General features: G+C 44.1%; 1 protein-coding gene across 7 annotated transcripts in view; it reads right to left on the minus strand.

Moving 5' to 3' along the window:
- Positions 1-4,787, minus strand: part of SNX16 (sorting nexin 16) — a 37,047-nt gene extending 32,260 nt beyond the window's left edge. For 2 of the 7 annotated variants that reach the window (XM_044928501.2, XM_006074713.4), the window contains exons 1-2: positions 4,649-4,787; positions 1,772-2,246 (exon numbers count right to left, since the gene is read on the minus strand). In XM_044928501.2, the coding sequence (XP_044784436.1) occupies positions 1,772-2,146 (375 nt within the window). In that variant the 5' untranslated portion in view covers positions 2,147-2,246; positions 4,649-4,787. Of the gene's footprint in view, positions 1-1,771; positions 2,247-4,502 lie in introns of all 7 variants that reach the window. The other 5 variants (XM_044928500.2, XM_044928499.2, XM_025264968.3 and 2 more) reach the window with 5 other exon arrangements.
- Between the last annotated feature and the right edge of the window lie 17,678 nt (positions 4,788-22,465).

A 22,465-nucleotide genomic window follows, 5' to 3' on the forward strand; every position in this document is an offset into this window, starting at 1 on the left:
TATTTAAAATTAATTAAATATTATTTAAATAAGTTAAAGACTTAATGACATGGTTTAGGTTCATAGATTCAAAGACTCGGTACTATAAATATGTCAGATCTCCCTAGATAGATTTAATACAATCTCAATGCAAAGGGCCAAGACAACCCTGAAGAGGAACAGCAAAGCTACAGTACTTAGCTACCAGATGTCAATACTACCATCGGGCCTTAGTAATTAAGACAGGGTGAAACCAGTAAAGAAGGGAGAAATGGAACACAGAATCAGACCCATACATTTATGGTCACCTGATTGTGACATAGGCAACAAAACAAATGCAAAGGAGATAGAGTTGTCTTTTCAATAAAAACCTGATTTTAGGGAGGAAAAAATGTGTCTTGACTCTTACTTCATACCATGGACAAAAATCAATTCCAGACAGTTTATAGCTCCAACTTTGAAAGGTCCAACAATAAAGCTCTTAGAAGAAAACATAGGACAACATACTTGTAACCTGGAAGGAGGCAGATTTTAAAAAGGGCTAACTGTAAAAAAAAATTTAATATGCTGGACTATATTAAAACTAAGAACTCTTGATTATTGAATGAACCATTAAGGAAGGCAAATCACAGAGTGAGAGATGCTAGTCACAACACATGTTCTGAAAAAGGACTTATGTACAAAATGCACAAGAAACTATAAATCAAAGTAGAAAAGACCTCCCAAAAGAAAAATGAACAAAAGTCTTGAACAGACATTTCAGAAAAGAGAATACTCAAATGGGCAAAAAAAAAAAAAAAAAAAAAAAAAGTCTTAAAGGCACATTAAAACCACAATGTATCATTCTACTCAGTAGAAAAGCTAAAATGAAAAAAAAAAAATACTACATGTTGGGAAGGTGTGGAATAACTAGAATTCTGAAGGTGGGAGGAGAAGGGGACGTCAGAGGATGAGATGGTTGGATAGCATCACAGACTCAATGGACATCAGTCTGAGTAAGCTCCAGGAGTTGGTGATGGAGGGAAGCTTGCTGCGGTCCATGGGGTCACAGAGGACATGACTGAGTGACTGAACTGAACTGGGAAGGTGTGGAATAACTAGAATTCTCATACACTACTTAAAGGAGTATAACTTAGTATGGCCGCTCTGGTACATTGTTCATCAGTATCTTCTAAATCTGGGCAGATGATCCAGAAACTTTATTCTTAGGACTTTAACAGAAGTGAGTACATGTGTTTACTGAGGGACAAGTACTAACAGGTTTGCAGCAGTATCTGTAAAAGTCCCAAACTGGAAATGATTAAAATGCCCTTCAGCAGTAGGACGGATAAGCTGTAGTATATTCACATAAAGGAGTAACATCAGTAATAAAAGTGAGCTGCCTACAATTACATGTCAGATCAAGGATGAATCTTATAAACGTATGCTGAAGAGACCATATCCAAGAGTAAATACTCCATAATTCCACTAACATCAAGTACAGAAACAGGCAAAATTAACCTAGGCCATCAGGAGAGTGGGTATTGACTGACAGAGCATGAGGGGAGGCCTTCATGATGTTGTAATGGTCTATTCTTGATTTGTGTGCTGGTTTCACAACTGTGTCTGGTTTGCAAAAATTCATTCAAGTAAAGCAAAAGTATATCAACAGCATGACAACTTAAGGGGTATAAACCAACTGACTTTTATGTTCAAGAAATTACAAGTATAGGCTAACATTATTCAACACAAGTTTAGAGCACTGGTTAATAAATCTTTCATCTAATGATGGATAGTAGAAGTCAATACTCACAGTAAATTTAGCTCTTTCTTCCATCACCTCATAACCCAGGATAATAGGTGTTGAAGGTCTATCTTCAAAATTCACTGTTTCAGGACTTTGTTCTTCACTTTCTCTTGGTCTAGCAGAATACTCAATGGAAGAATCTGCACCTGTAAATTTAGTCCTAATGAGGGGACTGCTACAGACAGATGAAGTGCTTTCCATTTGGTCAGATACACTGGTCTGTTTAAAATTACCCATATTTGAGTCTTCTAGCTGGCCTTTGGAAGAATTTGAGCTTGTTGAGATACTCCCAAAAGAAGAACTTCTTTGGTTTCTGGTGGTTGCAAAACTGGAAGCAGAGTTCCCTAGGGGCATAGGAACTGGAACATAAGGAGTTGCCATCTTCTTTTGGCTTTTGTAACAAACTTGCACACTTCTGAGTCCGAACAATTAGAGAACAAGTAATAAGCAATGCATTATTTTCTTCTTAGGAATTCACTCTCTAAAAATGAGAGGAACACATGAAAGATTAGTGTTTGATCAGGAGCATTATCCAAAAGAAAACAAAATGCTCATATCCATTTCTTTTAATTTTGTGACACTGTATTATTTTGTTTAGAAAGAAAACACACCCTAAACTTCTGTCTTTAATCCACAAACATCACCTCTAAGAACTCCTGTTTGCAAGATGAGGAGAGCAGAAGTATTCTACACTCTTTTTCTTAATCCTAATATTACATGTTATCCTTTTTCCCTCTCTTTCTTCGTGATGGATTGCTGTTAAGGGTCATTGTAACCTGACGTCAAGGACATAAAGGAGTTGAAAAGAGGAAAAGTGATAAAGATGGTCCTGAAACTTTATTCTCTTTATTATGATCCTGACACTACTAAATATCGTACAGGCAGTGGAGGGTAAAGGGAAGGAAAGAAAGGGACAAAAATTATTTATATTTCCTTCCGATTTAACTAGGGAAACTAAAAAATTACCCAGAGTAATGACAGTCAACCAGAAGCTTAGATAGCTTGTAAGGTAAATAATAAATAGTTCTTCAAGTAACAGTTCATTAAAACCAGGATCAAACGGATTTGGGGGGAGGGGAAACTTGGTCAAATTAAATTAATCAAATAAACTGCTGCTGCTGCTGCTGCTAAGTCGCTTCAGTCGTGTTCGACTCTGTGCGACCCCATAGACGGAAGCCCACCAGGCTCCCCAGTCCCTGGGATTCTCCAGGCAAGAACACTGGAGTGGGTTGCCATTTCCTTCTCCAATGCATGAAAGTGAAAAGTGAAAGTGAAGTCGCTCAGTCGTGTCCGACCCTCAGCGACCCCATGGACTGCAGCCTACCAGGCTCCTCCGTCCATGGGATTTTCCAGGCAAGAGTACTGGAGTGGGGTGCCATTGCCTTCTCCAAAATAAACCGCAATGAACGTTAAACATATCGAACAAGATTAAACAATTAAAAAGTTTAAACGTTCTTCCTAGTTTCCAGACCATCCCTAATTCCGCTACACCATAAACTGCAGGTACTGAACAAATGTTCAAAACCTATACTTCATAAGCTCTGCTGTCAAAAGGAGGAGTTTATCTTGTCTCATAATTTCACAGTGATACAGGAAAAAAGGTTTCCCCGAGGCTGCGAAATGGCAGTAAATTACAGATCCGGGAAATGGCACATAACAACGGGTCTACCTATCCAACTACGTCTACGCAACTCTACTGGTGAGAAAGGTAAAGAGACAAGCCGCTCAGAGTCCGAGAGACGCGGAGACATTTCTAACCCAGCACGTGGCTCTGGGCACCCTTCCCCATCATCAGGCACTCGGGAAGCCCGAGCTGCTGATTCACCGCTCCTCGCTTCCGCCCGACGGCTTCCCCCCAAAGAAGTAAATGACAGCCTGAACTCTCAGCCTCCTGACGGCCGGCGGGGTCGCCCCGCCCTCGGCCACTCGGCCACCTGAAGCCTCAGGGCCGGGGAGCACCGGACCCGCACAGCCTCTGACCTCGCGAGGCCCTCAGCGCTGCCCGGCGGGAAGACAGCAAGCGGGGCTCGCGCCGCGGCCTCGACCTGCTCTGAGAAGAACCTCTCGGTCCTCTGGAGGACCACGGGCAGGTGAGGTGGCCAGAGCAGCTCGGCGAGCGAGACAGGTCGCGCGTGCTGGCAGCGCAGAGCCGGGACTACCCAGGACGGTCTGGTCCGGTCTGCGCAGGCCAGGGCCCCTCGGCTCGGGACGGCGAGCCCCCGCTCCCGGGCTCCCCGGGGCCCCAAGACGCCCCCGCCTCCGCCCCGGCGCGCGGCAGAGCCGGCGGCCGCCCGGGCTCTGTCGCACTCCCGGCCCTCCGTGGGAGTTCCCCCCGCCCGCCACCGGGGCGCAGGTGTCAGCCGCCGCGCGCTCCCCACCTCAGCGCGCCCCCTAACTGCCTCAGCGCGCTCCCCACCCACCTCAGCGCGCTCCCCACCTCAGCGCGCTCCCCACCTACCTCACCGCGCTCCCCACCTCAGCGCGCTCCCCACCTCAGCGCGCTCCCCACCTACCTCAGCCCGCTCCCCACCTCAGCGCGCTCCCCACCTCAGCGCGCTCCCCACCTCAGCGCGCTCCCCACCTCAGCGCGCTCCCCACCTACCTCAACCCGCTCCCCACCTCAGCGCGCTCCCCACCTCCCTCAGCGCGCTCCCCACCTCAGCCCGCTCCCCACCTCAGCGCGCTCCCCACCTACCTCACCGCGCTCCCCACCTCCCTCAGCGCGCTCCCCACCTACCTCAGCCCGCTCCCCACCTATGCGCGCTCCGTACGTCAGCGCGCTCCCCTCCTCAGCCCGCTCGGGCGCGCTGCCCCGGGAGGGTTAACTCCGACCCTGCCTCACCGCAGCTTTCCGTCTCCACCCACAGCGCCCGGAGAACTCACGTGACCCCTTCCAGAAAACAGTGGCTCCTCGCCCGCCTCGGCGCGGGCCGCGGGCCCAGGGTCCTCGCCAGGAGGAGGGAGGGGCTGGGTTGCCGCCGCTCCCGGAAGTGACGTCACGCGGAGGGCGCCCGCCTCAGGGGCATGAGTTGTGGTCTCAGGGGTCCTCGGCGCCTGGGTCGAGCCTAGTTTTGTGGTAAGGATTTTACCTTCTTTCCCATAGCTTTATTTTTTATCAGTTAACTTTGAGAAATGGAGGCTACGGTCCCTGGTTTGAGCGACAGGTGATGAGAAGACTACAATTCCCGGGAGCAACTGCGGCCAATGTGGGCCGGGGCTCGCTTTGCGTCATGGGACTCGTAGTCATCCCCTGCGGGGCTGGTTCTACCGGCTTACAGGCTGTTTTCCAAAAGGAGCAGCGTTTCAGGGGAGGACAGCTGATTCTAAAAGGGGGGCGCAGGATGCTTCACTACAGCCTGTTCCTCCTCCTACTGTTCCTCACTATTCCTCCAATGAGGAGGAGTAATTTCAGAGAACTCCTGAAGTTGTTCAGTGTGGCGGTGTTTTTTTATTTATTTTTTATTATCTCGAGAGAAATTTTGATTCAAATAATATAGTATTAGGCTTGTTAGGGGCTTCCTTGGTGTCTTAGATGGTAAAGAATATGCCTGTGGGGACACCCTGGTTCCATTCCTGGGTCCCGTGGAGAAGGCCATGACAACCCACTCCAGTGTTCTTCCCGTGGACACAGGAGCTTGGTGGGCTACAGTCCATGGAGTCGCAAAGAGTTGTCAGGACTGAAACAACTTAGCACACAGGCTTGTTGGACGTGCATGTCTAAAGACCTGAAGATTATCAGAAAAATGGTTCTTTGATCAGATCAGATCAGATCAGTCGCTCAGTCGTGTCCGACTCTTTGCGACCCCATGAATCGCAGCACGCCAGGCCTCCCTGTCCATCACCAACTCCCGGAGTTCACCCAGACTCACGTCCATCGAGTCAGCGATGCCATCCAGCCATCTCATCCTCTGTCGTCCCCTTCTCCTCCTGCCCCCAATCCCTCCCAGCATCAGAGTCTTTTCCAATGAGTCAACTCTTCGCATGAGGTGGCTAAAATACTGGAGTTTCAGCTTTAGCATCATTCCTTCCAAAGAAATCCCAGGGCTGATCTCCTTCCGAATGGACTGGTTGGATCTCCTTGCAGTCCAAGGGACTCTCAAGAGTCTTCTCCAACACCACAGTTCAAAAGCATCAATTCTTTGGCGCTCAGCCTTCTTCACAGTCCAACTCTCACATCCATACATGACCACAGGAAAAACCATAGCCTTGACTAGACGGACCTTTGTTGGCAAAGTAATGTCTCTGCTTTTGAATATGCTATCTAGGTTGGACATAACTTTCCTTCCAAGAAGTAAGCGTCTTTTAATTTTATGGCTGCAGTCACCATCTGCAGTGATTTTTGGAGCTCCCCCAAAATAAAGTCTGACACTGTTTCCACTGTTTCCCCATCTATTTCCCATGAAGTGGTAGGACCAGATGCCATGATCTTCGTTTTCTGAATGTTGAGCTTTAAGCCAACTTTTTCACTCTCTTCTTTCACTTTCATCAAGAGGCTTTTTAGTTCCTCTTCACTTTCTGCCATAAGGGTGGTGTCATCTGCATATCTGAGGTTATTGATATTTCTCCCGGCAATCTTGATTCCAGTTTGTGTTTCTTCCAGTCCAGTGTTTCTCATGATGTACTCTGCATATAAGTTAAATAAACAGGGTGACAATATACAGCCTTGATGAACTCCTTTTCCTATTTGGAACCAGTCTGTTGTTCCATGTCCAGTTCTAACCGTTGCTTCCTGACCTGCATACAAATTTCTCAAGAGGCAGATCAGGTGGTCTGGTATTCCCATCTCTTTCAGAATTTTCCACAGTTTATTGTGATCCACACAGTCAAAGGCTTTGGCATAGTCAATAAAGCAGAAATAGATGTTTTTCTGGAACTCTCTTGCTTTTTCTATGATCCAGCGGATGTTCTCTGCAGGCCTATTTATCATTAGAATTGAGCAATTTGATACAAAAATCATTCCATGAGTTCTAAGCCGTTGGAATAGTCCCAAGACTGGGAAAACATGATAACTTGTAATTTCAAAGTGAACATAGGAAGATAATCTGGCTTGTGGCATATTGATGGTTTTCGATTGATAATATTGCTCTTTCAGTGTGAATGAGACATAAAAAGAGAATTCTAGGGACTTCCCTGGCAGTGGAGTAGTTAAGACTCTGTGCTTCCAGTGCAGAAGGCAAAGTTTCCATCCCTGGTGGAGAAACTAAGATCCCACATGCTGCCTCCTACAGTGGAAAAAATAAATAAAATTGAAAAATAAAAAAGAATTCTGTAGAGATGGTAAACTAAAACATGAGGTAGTTTTCAGGATAGACTTGGCAGCCTTGGCTGAGAGGTGGCAGATATATCCTTGAGTTCTGTAAGTTAATAAATGTGTAGAAAAGAAAAAAGAGCTTTGGAATATTTCCCTCACTTGTTGTCAGGACTGCAGCAAAAGATAAGTTTGAAAATGGAAAATCTTATAATCTAATATCCAGGAAGCAAAGGAATATTAAACTTTCAAGAAGCAAAGTATACACATACCTCAGTTAGGGATAGAGAAAAGATTTAGAAAAGATCATTGGAATTGTCCAAGAAGAAACTCCTTCACAAATTATTTAAAGGCGCATACAGGACATGCATACTATATGTATCCTTTGTCTTCCAGAATATCTGGCATAGATGAATGTCTAGATTTTACTTGTAGAAAATGAACTGAACATTTCTTAAAAATATTTTAATGAGATTCCAATTAACAGTATAAATTATACTAGTTTCAAGTATGCAGCATAATGACTTAATATTTGTACTCATTGTGAAGCGATCACCATAGTAAGTCTAGAGAATTCCAGAAAAATATCTACTTTTGTTTCATCGACTATGTTAAACCCTTGACTGTGTGGATCACAACAAACTGTGGAAATACCAGACCAGAGTACCAGGACCACCTTGCTTGTCTTCTGAGAAACCTGTATGTGGGTCAAGAAGCAACCGTTAGGACTGGACATGGAATAACTGACTGGTTCCAGATTGGGAAAGGAGTATGTCAGGGTTTTATATTGTCACCCTACTGATTTAACTTCTGTGCAGAGTACATCATGTGAAATTCTGGGCTGGATGAATCACAAGCTGGAATCAGTGTTGCCAGAAGAAATATCAACAACCTCAGATACGCAGATGATACTACTCTAATGGCAGAAAGTGAAGAGGAGCTAAAGAGCTTCTTGATGAAAGTGAAAGAGGAGAGTGAAAAAGCTAGCTTAAAACTCAACATGAAAAAAATTTAGATCATGGCATTCAATGCCATCAATTCATGGCAAATAGAAGGAGAAAAAGTGGAAGCAGTGACAGATTTTTTTCTTAGGCTCCAAAATCAGTGTGGACAGTGACTGCAGCCATGAAATTAAAAGATGCTTGAAAGGAAAGCTATGGCAAACCTAGACAGTATATTAAAAAGCAGAAACATCACTTTGCTGATAAAGGTCCATATCGTCAAAGCTATGATTTTTCCAGTAGACATGTACAGGTGTAAGAGTTGGACCATAAAGGAGGCTGAGCACTGAAGAATTGATGTTTTTGAATTGTTCTGGGGAAAACTCTTGAGAGTCCCTTGGACTGCAAGGAAATCAAACCAGTCGACTCTAAAGGAAATCAACCCTGAATATTCAGTGGAAGGACTGATGCTGAAGCTGAAGCTTTAAGTCAATTCTCTGGCCACCTGATGTGAAGAGCTGATGCACTGGAAAAGACCCTGATGCTGGGAAAGACTAAAGGCAAATGGAAAAGCGGTGACAGAGGAGTCCATGGTTAGATAGCATCACTGATTCAATGGATTTGAGTGAACTCTGGGAGATAGTGGAGACAGAGGAGCCTGATGTACTGCAGTCCATGGGGTCACAAAGAGTTGGACATGACTTAGTGACTGAAAAACAACAATAACAATATTCTTGGCTCCTTTGTTATAAATTAATTGGCCATATGCATATGGGTTTACTTCTGAACTCCAGGACATCCTTAACAATCAAGAAAGAATATCTGCGATTGTCAAAATAAAAGTTATATTAACACAGATAGCATCTAATGGCTAGTCTCTGTGTATGGAATATTTTATTTGAGCTATGATGACTTTATACAGTGCACACAATCAAATTGAATTGCATTCATTTTAATTTTTAAAGTAACAGAAGACCATTTTTTCTGCCCTTTCATCATTTTAATTTTGTATAAAACGTATACACGTAGCAGGACATATGGAGCCCGCTCAAGGTATGATTTTATACAGTGGTACGTAGATATTGGTACATAGGGGTAGAGGGTTTAAGGGAGAGGGAGAATGAATGTAAGAAAAAACACAGCAGAATAAGGTATGTGCAACAGGCGTAGCTTCTCAGATCCCAACATTTCCCCCTTCTGTGATGTTTGTCCCTCTTCTACAAGGATGGGTCCTCGTGGTCATGCTCATAATATGTCACTCTTATAACAGAAGTTGTTTGGTCATAGTTGATTGTGTCTGAAGAGGATTTTGAGCCAGTTGTGGCCAAACGACACTCTCTTGTACTGTCTTGTGGGAAGGCGAGCATACAGACTGGAAGTCACAGGAGCTGCAGTCAGACAAAGGGAGTTTTGTGTGAAGGCCCATAAAGTCCCATGGCTGAGGTCCCTGGAGTTGGTCTGGTTCTTCCCCATTATCCACTTTTTTTGGAGTTCATGAGTACCTTAATGTTCTTCCAGTAGATTTGCTTTTTACTTAAATCTAGCCTGAGTTGCTTATTTTGCTTATAACTGAGAGTACAACTAATATGGCACATTGAAATGAGACAAGCTGAATGCTCAAAGTAAAAGTTGATAAAATACAAACAATCCCTTATCAATGATTTGAAATAACTGAAATAACATAAAATGACTCTTTTCCAATTATTGTTGTTGTTGTTCAGTCGCCCAGTTGTGTCCAACTCCTTGGGACTTCTTGGACTGCAACACACCAGGCTTCCCTGTCCCTCACCATCTCCTGGAGTTTGCCCAAGTTCATGTTCATTGTATCAGTGATGCCATCCAGCTATCTCATCCCCTGATGCCCTGTTCTTCTGTCCTCAATCTTTCCCAGAATCAGGGACTTTTCCAGTGAGTCGTCTGTTCACATCAGATGACCAAAATCCTGGAGCTTCAGCTTCAGCATCAGTCCTTCCAGTGAATATTCAGGGTTGATCTCCCTTAAGATTGACTGGCTTGATCTCCTTGCTGTTCAAGGGACTTTCAGCAGTCTTCTCCAGCATCACAGTTCGAAGGCGTCAATTCTTTGGTTTTCTGCCTTCTTTACGGTCCAGCTCTTAACCGTACATGACCACTGGGGCGACCATATCCTTGACTATATGGACCTTTGTTGGCAGAGTAACGTCTCTGCTTTTCTACGCACTGTCTAGGTTTGTCATCACTTTCCTGCCAAGAAGCAATTGTCTTGTGGTTTCATGGCTGCAGTCATTACTTTGGTATAATTTCATGGATTCCTTGTTTTCCATAGGCAGTGTTTCTATAATCTTAATAGTCAGGATCTGAACTCCACCTGCCCTCTGTTTTCTCCCTGTCATGAAATTTTAAAAGTTCAGAAAAGGAACTATAGGTAGTCTGTTCTTAGAGTGACAGGAGGTGACCAAAGTAGCAATGGAGCAACATGATAGCCAACTTTATTACAGTGAATTTGTGACCTGTGGAATATCCTAAATCCAGGGTAGGAATTACATGGCATTTATAATGGCACAGAGAAGAGCCTTTCATACTACTAGCATGGATTTGTGATCTTTCTACTCCTATTACATAAGAAAGACTTTGAAAGCATGTGTGGAAATCCTACTGGAAATATAACAAAGAGACCAAATTGCTTCACAAAATCACAGTTAGTCTTCGAACTGAAAGGGACCATAATGATCTTGAAGATAAGTCTCCATTTTAGAGCTGAGACTCTAAAATGACTCTAAAATTACTCTTTCATTTCCTCAAAAACTGAAAGGAAAACAGAAGCTAAAAGGTCTGCTTGTAATCATTTCCATTGCCCATGAACTCTTGGTTCTCAAACTGATAAGCTTCTTATCCAGGATAGTAAGACACCCTTTTCTGAGCACTTTTGCACTTGGGTCCTAAATGTCTGTCATCCTTCCCACAGTGCCTTGCCCCTGGTACGTTCTCAGTTAACATTTGATGCCTGGGAAGTCTTCATGGATTTTGTGCATGAGGAGGACCTACATTGGGCTTAAAGGGTTGCTAGGAATTGAATAAGTAAAGGATGCAGGCAGGGCAAAAAACGAAAATGAAAGTGAAGTCACTCAGTTGTGTCTGACTCTGTGACCCCATGGACTGTAACCTGCCAGGCTCCTCCATCCATGGGATTCTCCAGGCAAGAATACTGGGGTGGGTTGCCATTTGCTTCTCCAGGGGATCGTCCTGATCCAGGGGTTGAACCTGGATCTCCTGCATTATGGGCAGACTCTTTATGGCCTGAGCCACCAGGCAGAACACACTGGGCAAAGTAAAAAACTCGAGAAAGGGTGTAACTGTGTGGAGTGTTGTGAAACACTGAGGAGACCAGCCTGATTGAAGTGAAGGGCCTTTGAATGTAGCTGGAAATAGAGATACGAGCTCCTACTCATCCCTCAAGTCCATCTCAAATATAACTTCATTAGTAATACCTTCCTGCTTTCTTCAGATGGAATTAAGTAAGCACTTATACAAGCCTCTGTGAGTGCCTTGTATTTGGTACATGAGTGGAGGCAGTCATTGCATTATTTGTGAGGACTTCCTTGGTGGCTCAGACAGTAAAGACTCCTCCTGCAATGCAGGAGACTCGGGTTTGATCCCTGGGTTGAGAAGATCCCCTGGAGAAGGGAACAGCAACCCACTCCAGTATTCTTGCCTGGAGAATCCCATGGACAGAGAAGTCTGGCGGGCTTCAGTCCATGGGGCTGCAAAGAGTTGGAAATGACTGAGCAACTAACACTTTGACTTTCATTAAATGTACAGCATAAGGGCCAGGATTGTGTATTGGACTTCAAAACGAAGATCATGGCATCCAGTCCCATCACTTCATGGGAAATAGATGGGAAAACAGTGGAAACAGTGTCAGACTTTATTTTTCTGGGCTCCAAAATCACTGCAGATGGTGACTGCAGCCATGAAATTAAAAGACGCTTACTCCTTGGAAGGAAAGTTATGACTAACCTAGATAGCATATTCAAAAGCAGAGACATTACTTTGCCAACAAAGGTCCGTCTAGTCAAGGCTATGGTTTTTCCTGTGGTCCTGTATGGATGTGAGAGTTGGACTGTGAAGAAGGCTGAGCCCTGAAGAATTGATGCTTTTGAACTGTGGTGTTGGAGAAGACTCTTGAGAGTCCCTTGGACTGCAAGGAGATCCAACCAGTCCATTCTAAAGGAGATCAGCCCTGGGATTTCTTTGGAAGGAATGATGCTAAAGCTGAAACTCCAGTACTTTGGCCACCTCATGCGAAGAGTTGACTCACTGGAAAAGACTGATGCTGGGAGGGATTGGGGGCAAGAGGAGAAGGGGACGACAGAGGATGAGATGGCTGGATGGCATCACTGACTTGATGGACGTGAGTCTGGGTGAACTCCGGGAGTTGGTGATGGACAGGGAGGCCTGGCGTGCTGCGATTCATGGGGTCGCAAAGAGTCGGACACGACTGGGCAACTGATCTGATCTGATCTGATACTGACCTTATATAGTACCTGAATAAGGCAGGTACTTTGGGTATAGTCTCCATAATAAGTACTTTTTAAAATACCTGGCTCATCTTACTGGTGCACATTTCCTATAATATTCTTCTAGATTTACACATTTTCCACTCCTGGTTTAGAGAATAAAATCTAAATTTTTGAGTAGGTCCATGAGTCCCTTCATGTAATGACTTTTATCTCTTTTATGGTCTATTTCTTCTAGATGAATTAATTAGTTAATTAATTTACCAGCCATTTATTGAGTACCTATCATATGCAATGCATCTCAAAGTCCAGCTTTATCAATAATTATCTTCCATTCTAAGCTTTTCATTTTTCTGTTTGCTAGCTTTTCCTACAACTTTTGCCTGGAATTCTACTTCTCTTGTCCCATTTCTGAGACTCAGTTTTAGGTGCCATGCTCTCCAAAGGTGGTCTGACTCCCTCTCCACCATGTTCTCACAGTCCCCTTTTCAAGCTTCTGTTATGGCTTTGCCCCCGTTGAACGTGGTTATCGCTATATGACTGCCTTTCTGACTAGAACGTGTGCTCTTTGAGGCAGAGACCATATCTTTTTCTTCTTCACTGGCTCATAGAACCTCCAGCATCTGCTGTGGCTATATCGAATACATGAATGAAAGCGGCTGACTACAGTCTTCTTACTGGATCAGCTCGGTAGTTTAATAGAAACAAGCAAACACACATGCACACATTCTCAGTGGAATTTGGTTTCAAAGAAATGTAAAAGGGAAATTTAGTCTGTGAACCAAAGTGAAACAACTCTGCTTAGAGAGAAAGGATCCCTTCATTTGCCCAGAGTAATCTGTCAATCACTGCATTAGATAGATATCTCCAATGGCAACCCACTCCAGTGTTCTTGCCTGGAGAATCCCAGGGACAGGAGGGCCTGGTGGGCTGCTGTCTATGGGGTCGCACAGAGTTGGACACGACTAAAGCGACTTAGCAGCAGCAGCAGCAAGGTCCACTTCAGATCTAATGTTTTATGAGTTTATGAGTACCATTTGAAACCTTAAGGAGATACTGAAACAAACACCACAGCCTGGTTCAGATCTATCAAGTGCATTAGGCAGAGCAAAAATCAAATGAAATGCAAAAAAGCTGAACTATGAAATTAAACAGACCAATGAGTCAGGTGTTATTGTTCTTTTAAGTCTCTGGCTTAATTAAGTTTGGGATGTGCTGCAATTCCTGGGATAAACATAGAGAAGGAATTCTGAGGTCCTAGTTCCAGGTTTCAACATCCCGCCATGCAAGAGATCCTTCCAAAAAAAGTAAAAAAATGTATTCAAGGAAAAACTATAGTGTTGGAAGAAGTAGCAAGTCTTTGGTCCATCGACACCAAGATTCCTGCTCATCTTTCAGGTGAGGTATTAACCTCTTCAGTGAGGGCTTAAATTATCTGGGTTATCCATGGTCTTTTGTTTGGATTACTTCCAGCTTTTTTTCATCTGTAATATGTGATGATAATAGTCCTTCCTCATAGGGTTGTTTTGAAAAAAAAAAAAAAAAATCGATCTTGTTTGGTAAGTGCTTAGCACAGTACCTGGCAAAATGAACAATAGATATTATTATCTGGGGTCAACTGGGTAGCTCAACTACTTTAAGAAGATAGACAATATTGATAGTAATGAATATGGATATTTGTTGAATGAATGACTGAATAGTAGTTAACTATGAACAGAGATCTGCACTATATATTTTATGTACATTAACTTATTTAACCCTCAAAATAATCCCATGAGTCAGATAGTGTTGTTATGATTGATTCTTTCCAGACTGAGTCTCTAAGAGGCCAAATGGCAGCTCTTTATATATGAAAAGTTCTTCTCTGAGAATTTATCTTGTTTGGAGGAGAAGGAAATGGCAACCCATTCCAGCATTCTTGCCTGGGAAGTCCCATGGACAGAGGAGCTTGGTGGGCTACAGTCCATGGGTTGCAAAGAGTCAGACACGACCCAGCAGTTAAGCCACAAGAACAGCCTTGTTTGGAAAGGTTAAAGGACTCAAGCCCGGTTCTGTCTGTCTCGGAAGCCCATGCTCAGATTTCTCCTCCACCATCCTCTCTCTGTCATCTCATGGGATGAAGCCTCGCCCCTCAGAAGGCCATCCTTGGCAAGACAAGAGATTGAAAGTGAAGTCTTTAGACTTAGTTCCAGAAACGCATGGGGTCCCACTTCATTTAACGCTATGGGAGCTGACCCGAGTGATTTCGTTTCTTTTATCTTTCTCTTTGACTCTTACCTAGCTGTAGTATAATTCACGCATCCTGGGTTTGGCTCCTGGGTGATCTGTCTTGGTAGACTGATGTTCTCCTGTGCCTCTCCTGTCCTCAGATGCCCTCCTGTTGGCATTTGCTGTTTATGTTGGTTCTGAGCCCTGGCTTCTCTCATCCTTTGTGAAAGACTGGATGGACCAGAAGGATTGGGAAGGAATTAAGCAGGTAGAGTATGTGTCTGGATAGGAATGGGGGGGGGGTGCAGTTGGGAAGAGGAATATCCTAGGCAGAAAAGGTGTAGAGGATTTTATACAGAGATTTTTTAATAATGAGAGACACAGTTGTTTGAATTGAAATAAAGACAGACCTGCAGTTTTAATGTTTGTGTGATACTGAATAGCCTTAACTCTGAGGAGCCCGCCCTCCTCTTCATTTGACAGGGCTTTGTTGCCCGCCTTCTGTACGCTCCAGTTATTGTTCTAAGCCTCTAGGAATTTATCAGGAACAATATAATTTATCAAGAACCACTCTTCTCATGGAGTCCACATTTGGTAAATGTTTACATGGGGAAGGACAATAAACGTAACAAGAAATAAGTGTTAAGAATTTATCTAGGTTTATATTCTTTGAAGACAATAGAATGAGCTGTATGATCAGAGTCGCTGGGGCCAGGGAAGGCGCAGCAGTTATCCACTGGGGCATCGAAGCAGACCCCTCTCAACATGTGTCTTGATTGCTGAGATTTGGACGTGTAGAAGAAAACAACTTTACAAACCTGAGGATGTAGGCAGAGCATTCTAGGAAGGCTGCCTCACGTGCTCTGTAGGAGGAAAAAGGAAACCACTTAGCCAGAGCGCTCTTTCTTCCTTTTCCTAAGAGCGCTGGTCCCAGAAGTAAGACGCCAGATGTTTCTGCAGTTGCATATGTGATCCATGTGTTTCTGACACGTTGAATTTTAACACTAATATCCCAGTCTTGCTAGTTTCAAGCTCCCACTTCATTTTAAGGAAGTCTAGTCTCGTGTCACTTTTCCCTTTTCTGCTCCTTGAACTCCCCAGGAGACGTCTTCTGTGCGCCAGGGGCTCTGCTTCGGTTGTCACTCCCGGCGTGGCTGGCTGAGCTGCTGCCCCTGCTTTGCCACCAGCAGGATCTTGCTTGTAGGGACAGCTCCACAGCAGCCTTTCCATGAACAGGGCTGAGACACTCAGGGCCGCTGGGGCCAAGCTCTCACGCGGACGCCAGCTGGAGGACGTCCAGCAGGGCTCCCTGCCCCACTGAGCAGGAGGCCCACCGAGCAGCAGTCTGCTGCCAGCTGAAATGGAGAACTTTCACTTTTGCCTAAATCCCCACATGTTGCAGAGTTAGTCGGGCACCCCCTTTGAGCTTTGTTCATGTAGTCCTCTTTTCCCCAGGGAGTGTCATCCACGTGGGTGGCTGAGTTGGTTGAAGCTCCTGTAACATTTCTGCAGTGGACTTCATCGGACGCCAACTCTCTGAGTGTCTTTCTGCGTCTAGGGAATTCCTGCTCTGTGAATCTTGGTGAGAGGTCAGAGCCCATTTCCCACTCTCAAATTCTAGATTGCCGTATCCTTGCTTTCTCAGCCTCATTCCAGCTAGGGTACAGAACATGCCTCAGCATTACCAATCAGAGGACTCTTCCCACGTCTGCTGTGTTGTTTGAAGTGCAGGGTCTAATGCTCAGAGGTAGTGGCTTGCTCACAAGACTCATTTTATGGTTTGGTTTTGGGCTTTCCGGGCCAAGAAGGTGGAAGACCAGGTCTCAGAGGGCCCTGAAAGCAAGGCTGAGAAACAGAAGTTTCCTCTTGGGAGTGGGCAGTGGGCAGACAGAGAGAAAGTCCCAGGATCACACCTGCATTTCAGATGGATTCCTCTGTCTCTGGCATCTGGAAGAAATGGAGAGGTAAGACTCAAGGCAGGGGGGTGATTTGCTAGGGTATAGAGCAATCCTTTGAAGGCAAGGGTTGTTATTTACCTTGATTTTCCAGGTGGAAAAGCAGAGCTCAGGGAGGTGTTTGGCAGTAAACAGGATTAAGACTTTGGACTATGACTCCAAAGTCCACACCTTTTCTTAGTAGGTCACACTGTCCCTGTGTACTCACTGTACTCCTCCTTAAAGGAAGAAGCTGTGTCTTCTTGTTTATGGGTTCAGTGCCTGTTCTGGTTATCCATTAGTGAGTGACTAAACATGCAAATGTAGTGGCTTAAAGCGACAGCATTTATTTTGCTCATGCCTCTGCAAAGGGAGCAGGCATGGCTTGGGAAAGACAGGTTGGCTCTGTTCTACTGAGCAACGCCCAGGGCAGCTTGAAGGTGGGACTGGGGTCACCTGTGGGCTCCTTCACACACATCTGCCAGCTGATGCTCATTGTTGCCTGGAACCTTAGTTGGGGCTCTTGCCCAGGACACCTCCACCTGGACTTTCCTTGTGTCTTATTCCTTGTTTCCTTACAATATGGCATCTGGCTTCCAAGGGTGAGCATCCTAAGAAAGAGTGGACCATGCTGAGGTTGTATTGCTTTCTTAAACTAACCTTGCATTTCTGCTTGTTGGGAATACCTTATTAAGGCTTGCTCATACCTAAAGTGGAGAAGGCAATGGCACCCCACTCCAGTACTCTTGCCTGGAGAATCCCATGGACAGAGGAGCCTGGTAGGCTGCAGTCCATGGGGTCACGAAGAGTTGGACACAACTGAGCCACTTCACTTTCACTTTTCACTTTCATACATTGGAGAAGGAAATGGCAACCTACTCCAGTGTTCTTGCCTGGAGAATCCCAGGGACAGGGGAGCCTGGTGGGCTACCGTCTCTGGGGTCGCACAGAGTCGGACATGACTGAAGCGACTTAGCAGCAGCAGCAGCATACCTAAAGAAATGAAAATAAATATTTTGATGGGAGGAGTGTCAAGGAATTTGCTGATGTGATTTAAATTAACTACAGTGCCTAATTTTATAGCTAATACTTAAGTACTTAAACTTAGAAAGTGCTCTTTTATACTTTTTACTTATGTTGAGTATTTGATTCTCATGATAACCTTGTATTGGTGAGTGGTGGTTTAGTAGCTAAGTCGTGTCTGACTCTTGCAACCCCATGGGTTGTAGCCCGCCAGGCTCCTCTGTCCATAGAATTCTCCAGGCAGGAATACTGGAGGGGTTTCCTTCCAGTAGGAGCCATTTCCTTCTCCAGAGGATCTTTCCGACTCAGGGATCAAATCTGGGTCTCCTGCGCTGCTTGCAGATTCTTTACTGACTGAGCTCCAAGGGAGGCTTATATAGCTTGTATTACTGGGCCCATTTCATATGTGAGTAAATATAGGTACAAGCAGTTAAGTATTTCTGAGACACAGATAGTGAGGTGGGGGAGACTACTAGTGGAACTTGATAATTTGGCTCCAGGGTCTGTGTTCTGAACCCTTCTGTTATGTTGACTATTGCAGAGTCTGGAGTGTGGTCAGAACCAATATATAACTGTTGCATGGATGAATGTTTTGTATTGATAATTTGGGCTTCTCTCAAATGTTAGTTAAGACATTCCTTAAGTAAATTATTTCATATCTGACATTTTGTATCCTATATCCAACACTGAATTGGAAATACACTCTTGGAAATATACAAGTGAGAAAGGTTAAATCATGGATTTTCAAGTCAAGTTGCCCTCTCTCCTCCGCCATGAACACACCAAAATCATTGAAAGAGTATGTAGTTGAATATATTATATTTTTCTCCTTTCCCAGACTGGCTTTATTTCAGTAGTATTCATTTTAAAAGAACATATAAGAAATAATATAATCTCTATGGAAATTGTTTTTTCAGTGCTACTTACATGATACAGTTAATTTAGAATATAAGAAGAGCCACCTTGTGGTAATATTTAGCATTTCACAGTTATAAATATATATGCTGAGCAAAAAATTATAAGCAGCTTTAAAAGGAATCACTGGATAGCAAAACAAAAGGTATTTGAATATATATTAATATATGTTATGTGCAAGTCACTTGATATGGTTTCTGATATGTACAGTTTGCTTTTAACATTGGAAAATTTTATCCAAAAGTATTTATCAGGAATTCAAAAAGACTAGAGTGATTCATTAGTATATTGCATACAACACTAATGGATTTATATGTAAAATGCTTGTTTCAAGGTTTCAGCTGCTTCCTAGTATGCTCAGTTTCAACACTGATTTGGACCTTAAAAATGACACTTTACTTATATTTTAATATATTTATATAATAGTAGTTGTATACTAAATTTCCTTTTTGGTTCAATTATTATGTTGACACCTTCGCAGTTTTTCCTGTTTCTTTCTTACATCCCAGCAACTCACTGAATTCTCCTTCCTTTAGCTGATTCTCACATGTTCATGTCTTCCGTAAAAATCTTCCCCATTTAATTGAACATGGTAGTAAAGAGTCTGCAGCTCTTAATGAGTGTTCATGATGTGTACTGACGTATGAATTGGCACTCCATTTTGGTAGAGCTTCCTCTCTTTTTCCTTCTTCACTGACACTTTGAGAATTTATGGAAGTTAAGAGGTTAATTTGGCATCGCACTGTCTGTCCGTTTCTCGTTTCCTTCATTCCTGTTCCCAGATTTCATCTGACAGTCTGATCCCTGTCTGGCAGTGGTGGAGTTGAGTGGGAGGTTGATGGCCTGGAAGTGTAGCAGGGGGATCTGAAGGGTAAACTACCCTAGTCTGGGGGAAGAAGTAGGTGAGCGGGACTGAAAGGAGGAGAAAAGGGAGGCAGCGGCACAGGCAGCTGTTCCTCACTAACAAAACCCTCTCCCCCGACTCCTGCTTCCCCTCTCATTTCCAAGTGTATTTATCCCTCTCAGATCCCCAAAGATGTGTGGCTTTTGTTTGGGCTTTTTGTTTGTGTATGTCTGTTGGCATTTCTGAGTTGCCAGTTCTTCACCTCCAAATCTGGGGCATATGAGTTTAAAAGAGAACACAGGTTAACTCTTCTCTGGTTCCTCTGTCATATGTACTTAGCTAGTTTGCCTTCTCTCCACTTTTCAGAGTCTTCTTAGGTTTGTTTTATGTACAGTTTCCAGGGTTTTCAGTTGTACTTCATGTTAGAAATAAGGGGAAGAAGATCTCCTTTTTCTTTTTAAAGCAGAAGTTTCAAATTACTTTTTTTGTTTTCAAATTTACTTTTTATAAATTACTTTTGTTACTATGTAGAGAACAAATTCAGGGGGGAAGGGAGTAGGTTCCACTTCAAGAAGAGCAGTGTAGGAAGACCCTGAATTCACGTGCTTCCATGGACCCATTGAATTTATACTCACTTAATAGAGCTGCTTCTCCTGAAGAAGCGCTAAGGACTAGCTGAACAGCTTCTGCACAATAAAGGAGAGAGCGACTGCCTCCAGAGGGTAGGAGGGATGGAGGCGCAGCCTCAGTGGGAACCCCTCCTCGTGGTACCTCCAGGGGGAAGGGATAGCTGGGAGGGCCGATGTGCAGACTTGCCTGGGCTGGGGTATGCGGCGAGAGGACTGTACATGCAGGAAGTCCACTCATGGGTGCTAACCCTGGAGCATCGGCCTGTCGGTGTTGCCTGCGCTGGGGTACGGGGCGAGAGGACTGTACATGCAGGAAGTCCACTCATCGGTGCTAACTGGAGCATCAGCCTGTCGGTGGGGGTTTTCTGGAGCTCTCCTGGGCAGACGAGACGTGCTGGTGAGCAGAACGCTGTTTTCCTGTGTTCCCCTGCCGCTTTGTTCGCGTAAGCAGGAACGTGTTTGGGCTGGCATACCAGAGCCCTGTCAGTGTGCCTCCAGGCCCTGGCTCAAACCAGCTCCCACTGTCCCCCAGAGGGGGCCCTGGTGTGCCATGCTCTGCGGTCTCCCCCTAGTGTGCCCACCGCAGTCATCCTGCCAAGGTGGGCCTCACGTGGCATACCCTGGACCCTTCCCCGCCCTGTCTGCACCTGCCCCAGCTCCAGCCGTCTTGTGAAGGCAACCCTTGGACGCCACCCTCAGCTGGGGCCCACTTCAGCGCCAGCCAACACATGCGGTCTACATAGGAGGCTCGCCTACACACACATGTCAAGACTGGGAGAGGTAATTGTTTTGCTTAATTCATAGAAACAGAGAAAGACAAAATGAAGAGACAGAAAATATGTTCCCTATGGAAGAACAAGGTAAAACCCCAGGAAGAAATCCTATGGAAATGGAGATAAATAATTTACCTGATAAAGTGTTCAAAGTAATAGCCATACACACGCTCCCTGAAATTTGGAGGAGAATGGAGAAACAGAAGGAGATGTCAACAGGGACTTAGAAAACAAAAGAAAAAACCAGTCAGAGCTGAAAAATACAAAAATTGAAATAAAAAATACACTATGGGGAATAAACAGCATATAAAATGATAAGAATCGATCAGTGATCTAGAAGATAAAGTACTGCAAAGCACCCAATGAGAACAGCAAAAAGAAGAGAGAACTTGAAACGAGAGTAGTTTAAGGGACTGCAGAGACAACATCAAGCATACTAACATTCGCATTATAGGAGTCTCAAAAAGAGAGGAAAGAAAAAGGGACAAAAAGCATGTTTGATGAAATAGTGACTGACAACTTCCCTAACCTGGGCAGGGAAACAAATATCCAGGTCGAGGAATTACACAAAGTCCCAAGTCAGATAAAGGCAAAGAGATTCACATGAATACATATCATAATTAAGATGGCACAAGCTAAAGAGAACGTTTTAAAAGCAGCAAAGGAAAACAGCTAGTCCCATACAAGGGAGCCCCCATAAGGCTAACAGTTGATTTCTCAGTAGAAAACTGGCGGGCTAGAAGGGAGGGATAAAAGGGAAAAAAAATTGCAGCCAAGATTATTCTACCTGCCAAGAGTATCATTCAGAATCGAAGGAGAGAGAGAGTTTCTTAGACAGGCAAAGACTAGAGGGGTTCACAACCACTAAACTGACCTTACAAGAAAATTTAAGAGAGTGTTCTTTAAGCAGGAAAGAAAAAACCATAACTTGGAAAAAGAAACTATATGAAAGAAAAAAAATCTCACTGGTAACAGCAAATATATAGTGAAGGCAGTGCTTCAGCCACCTAAAAAGGTCGTATGAATGTTGATAGACAAAGTCCTAGCATCCACTCTCCTAACTAACTAAGAGACAAAGTCCTAGCATCCACTCTCCTAACTAACTAAGAGACAAAGTCCTAGCATCCACTCTCCTAACTAACTAAGAGACAAAACCCTAGCATCCACTTTCCTAACTAAGAGACAAAGTCCTAGCATCCACTCTCCTACTAACTAAGAGACAAAGTCCTAGCATCCACTCTCCTAACTAACTAAGAGACAAAGTCCTAGCATCCACTCTCCTAACTAACTAAGAGACAAAGTCCTAGGATCCACTCTCCTAACTAACTAAGAGACAAAATCCTAGCATCCAATCTCCTAACTAAGAGACAAAGTCCTAGCATCCACTCTCCTAACTAACTAAGAGACAAAGTCCTAGCATCCACTCTCCTACTAACTAAGAGACAAAGTCCTAGCATCCACTCTCCTAACTAACTAAGAGACAAAGTCCTAGCATCCACTCTCCTAACTAACTAAGAGACAAAGTCCTAGGATCCACTCTCCTAACTAACTAAGAGACAAAGTCCTAGCATCCACTCTCCTACTAACTAAGAGACAAAACCCTAGCATCCACTCTCCTAACTAAGAGACAAAGTCCTAGCATCCACTCTACTAACTAACTAAGAGACAAAGTCCTAGCATCCACTCTCC

Source organism: Bubalus bubalis, chromosome 15 (assembly GCF_019923935.1).
Source record: "Bubalus bubalis isolate 160015118507 breed Murrah chromosome 15, NDDB_SH_1, whole genome shotgun sequence".
NCBI lineage: Eukaryota > Metazoa > Chordata > Mammalia > Artiodactyla > Bovidae > Bubalus > Bubalus bubalis.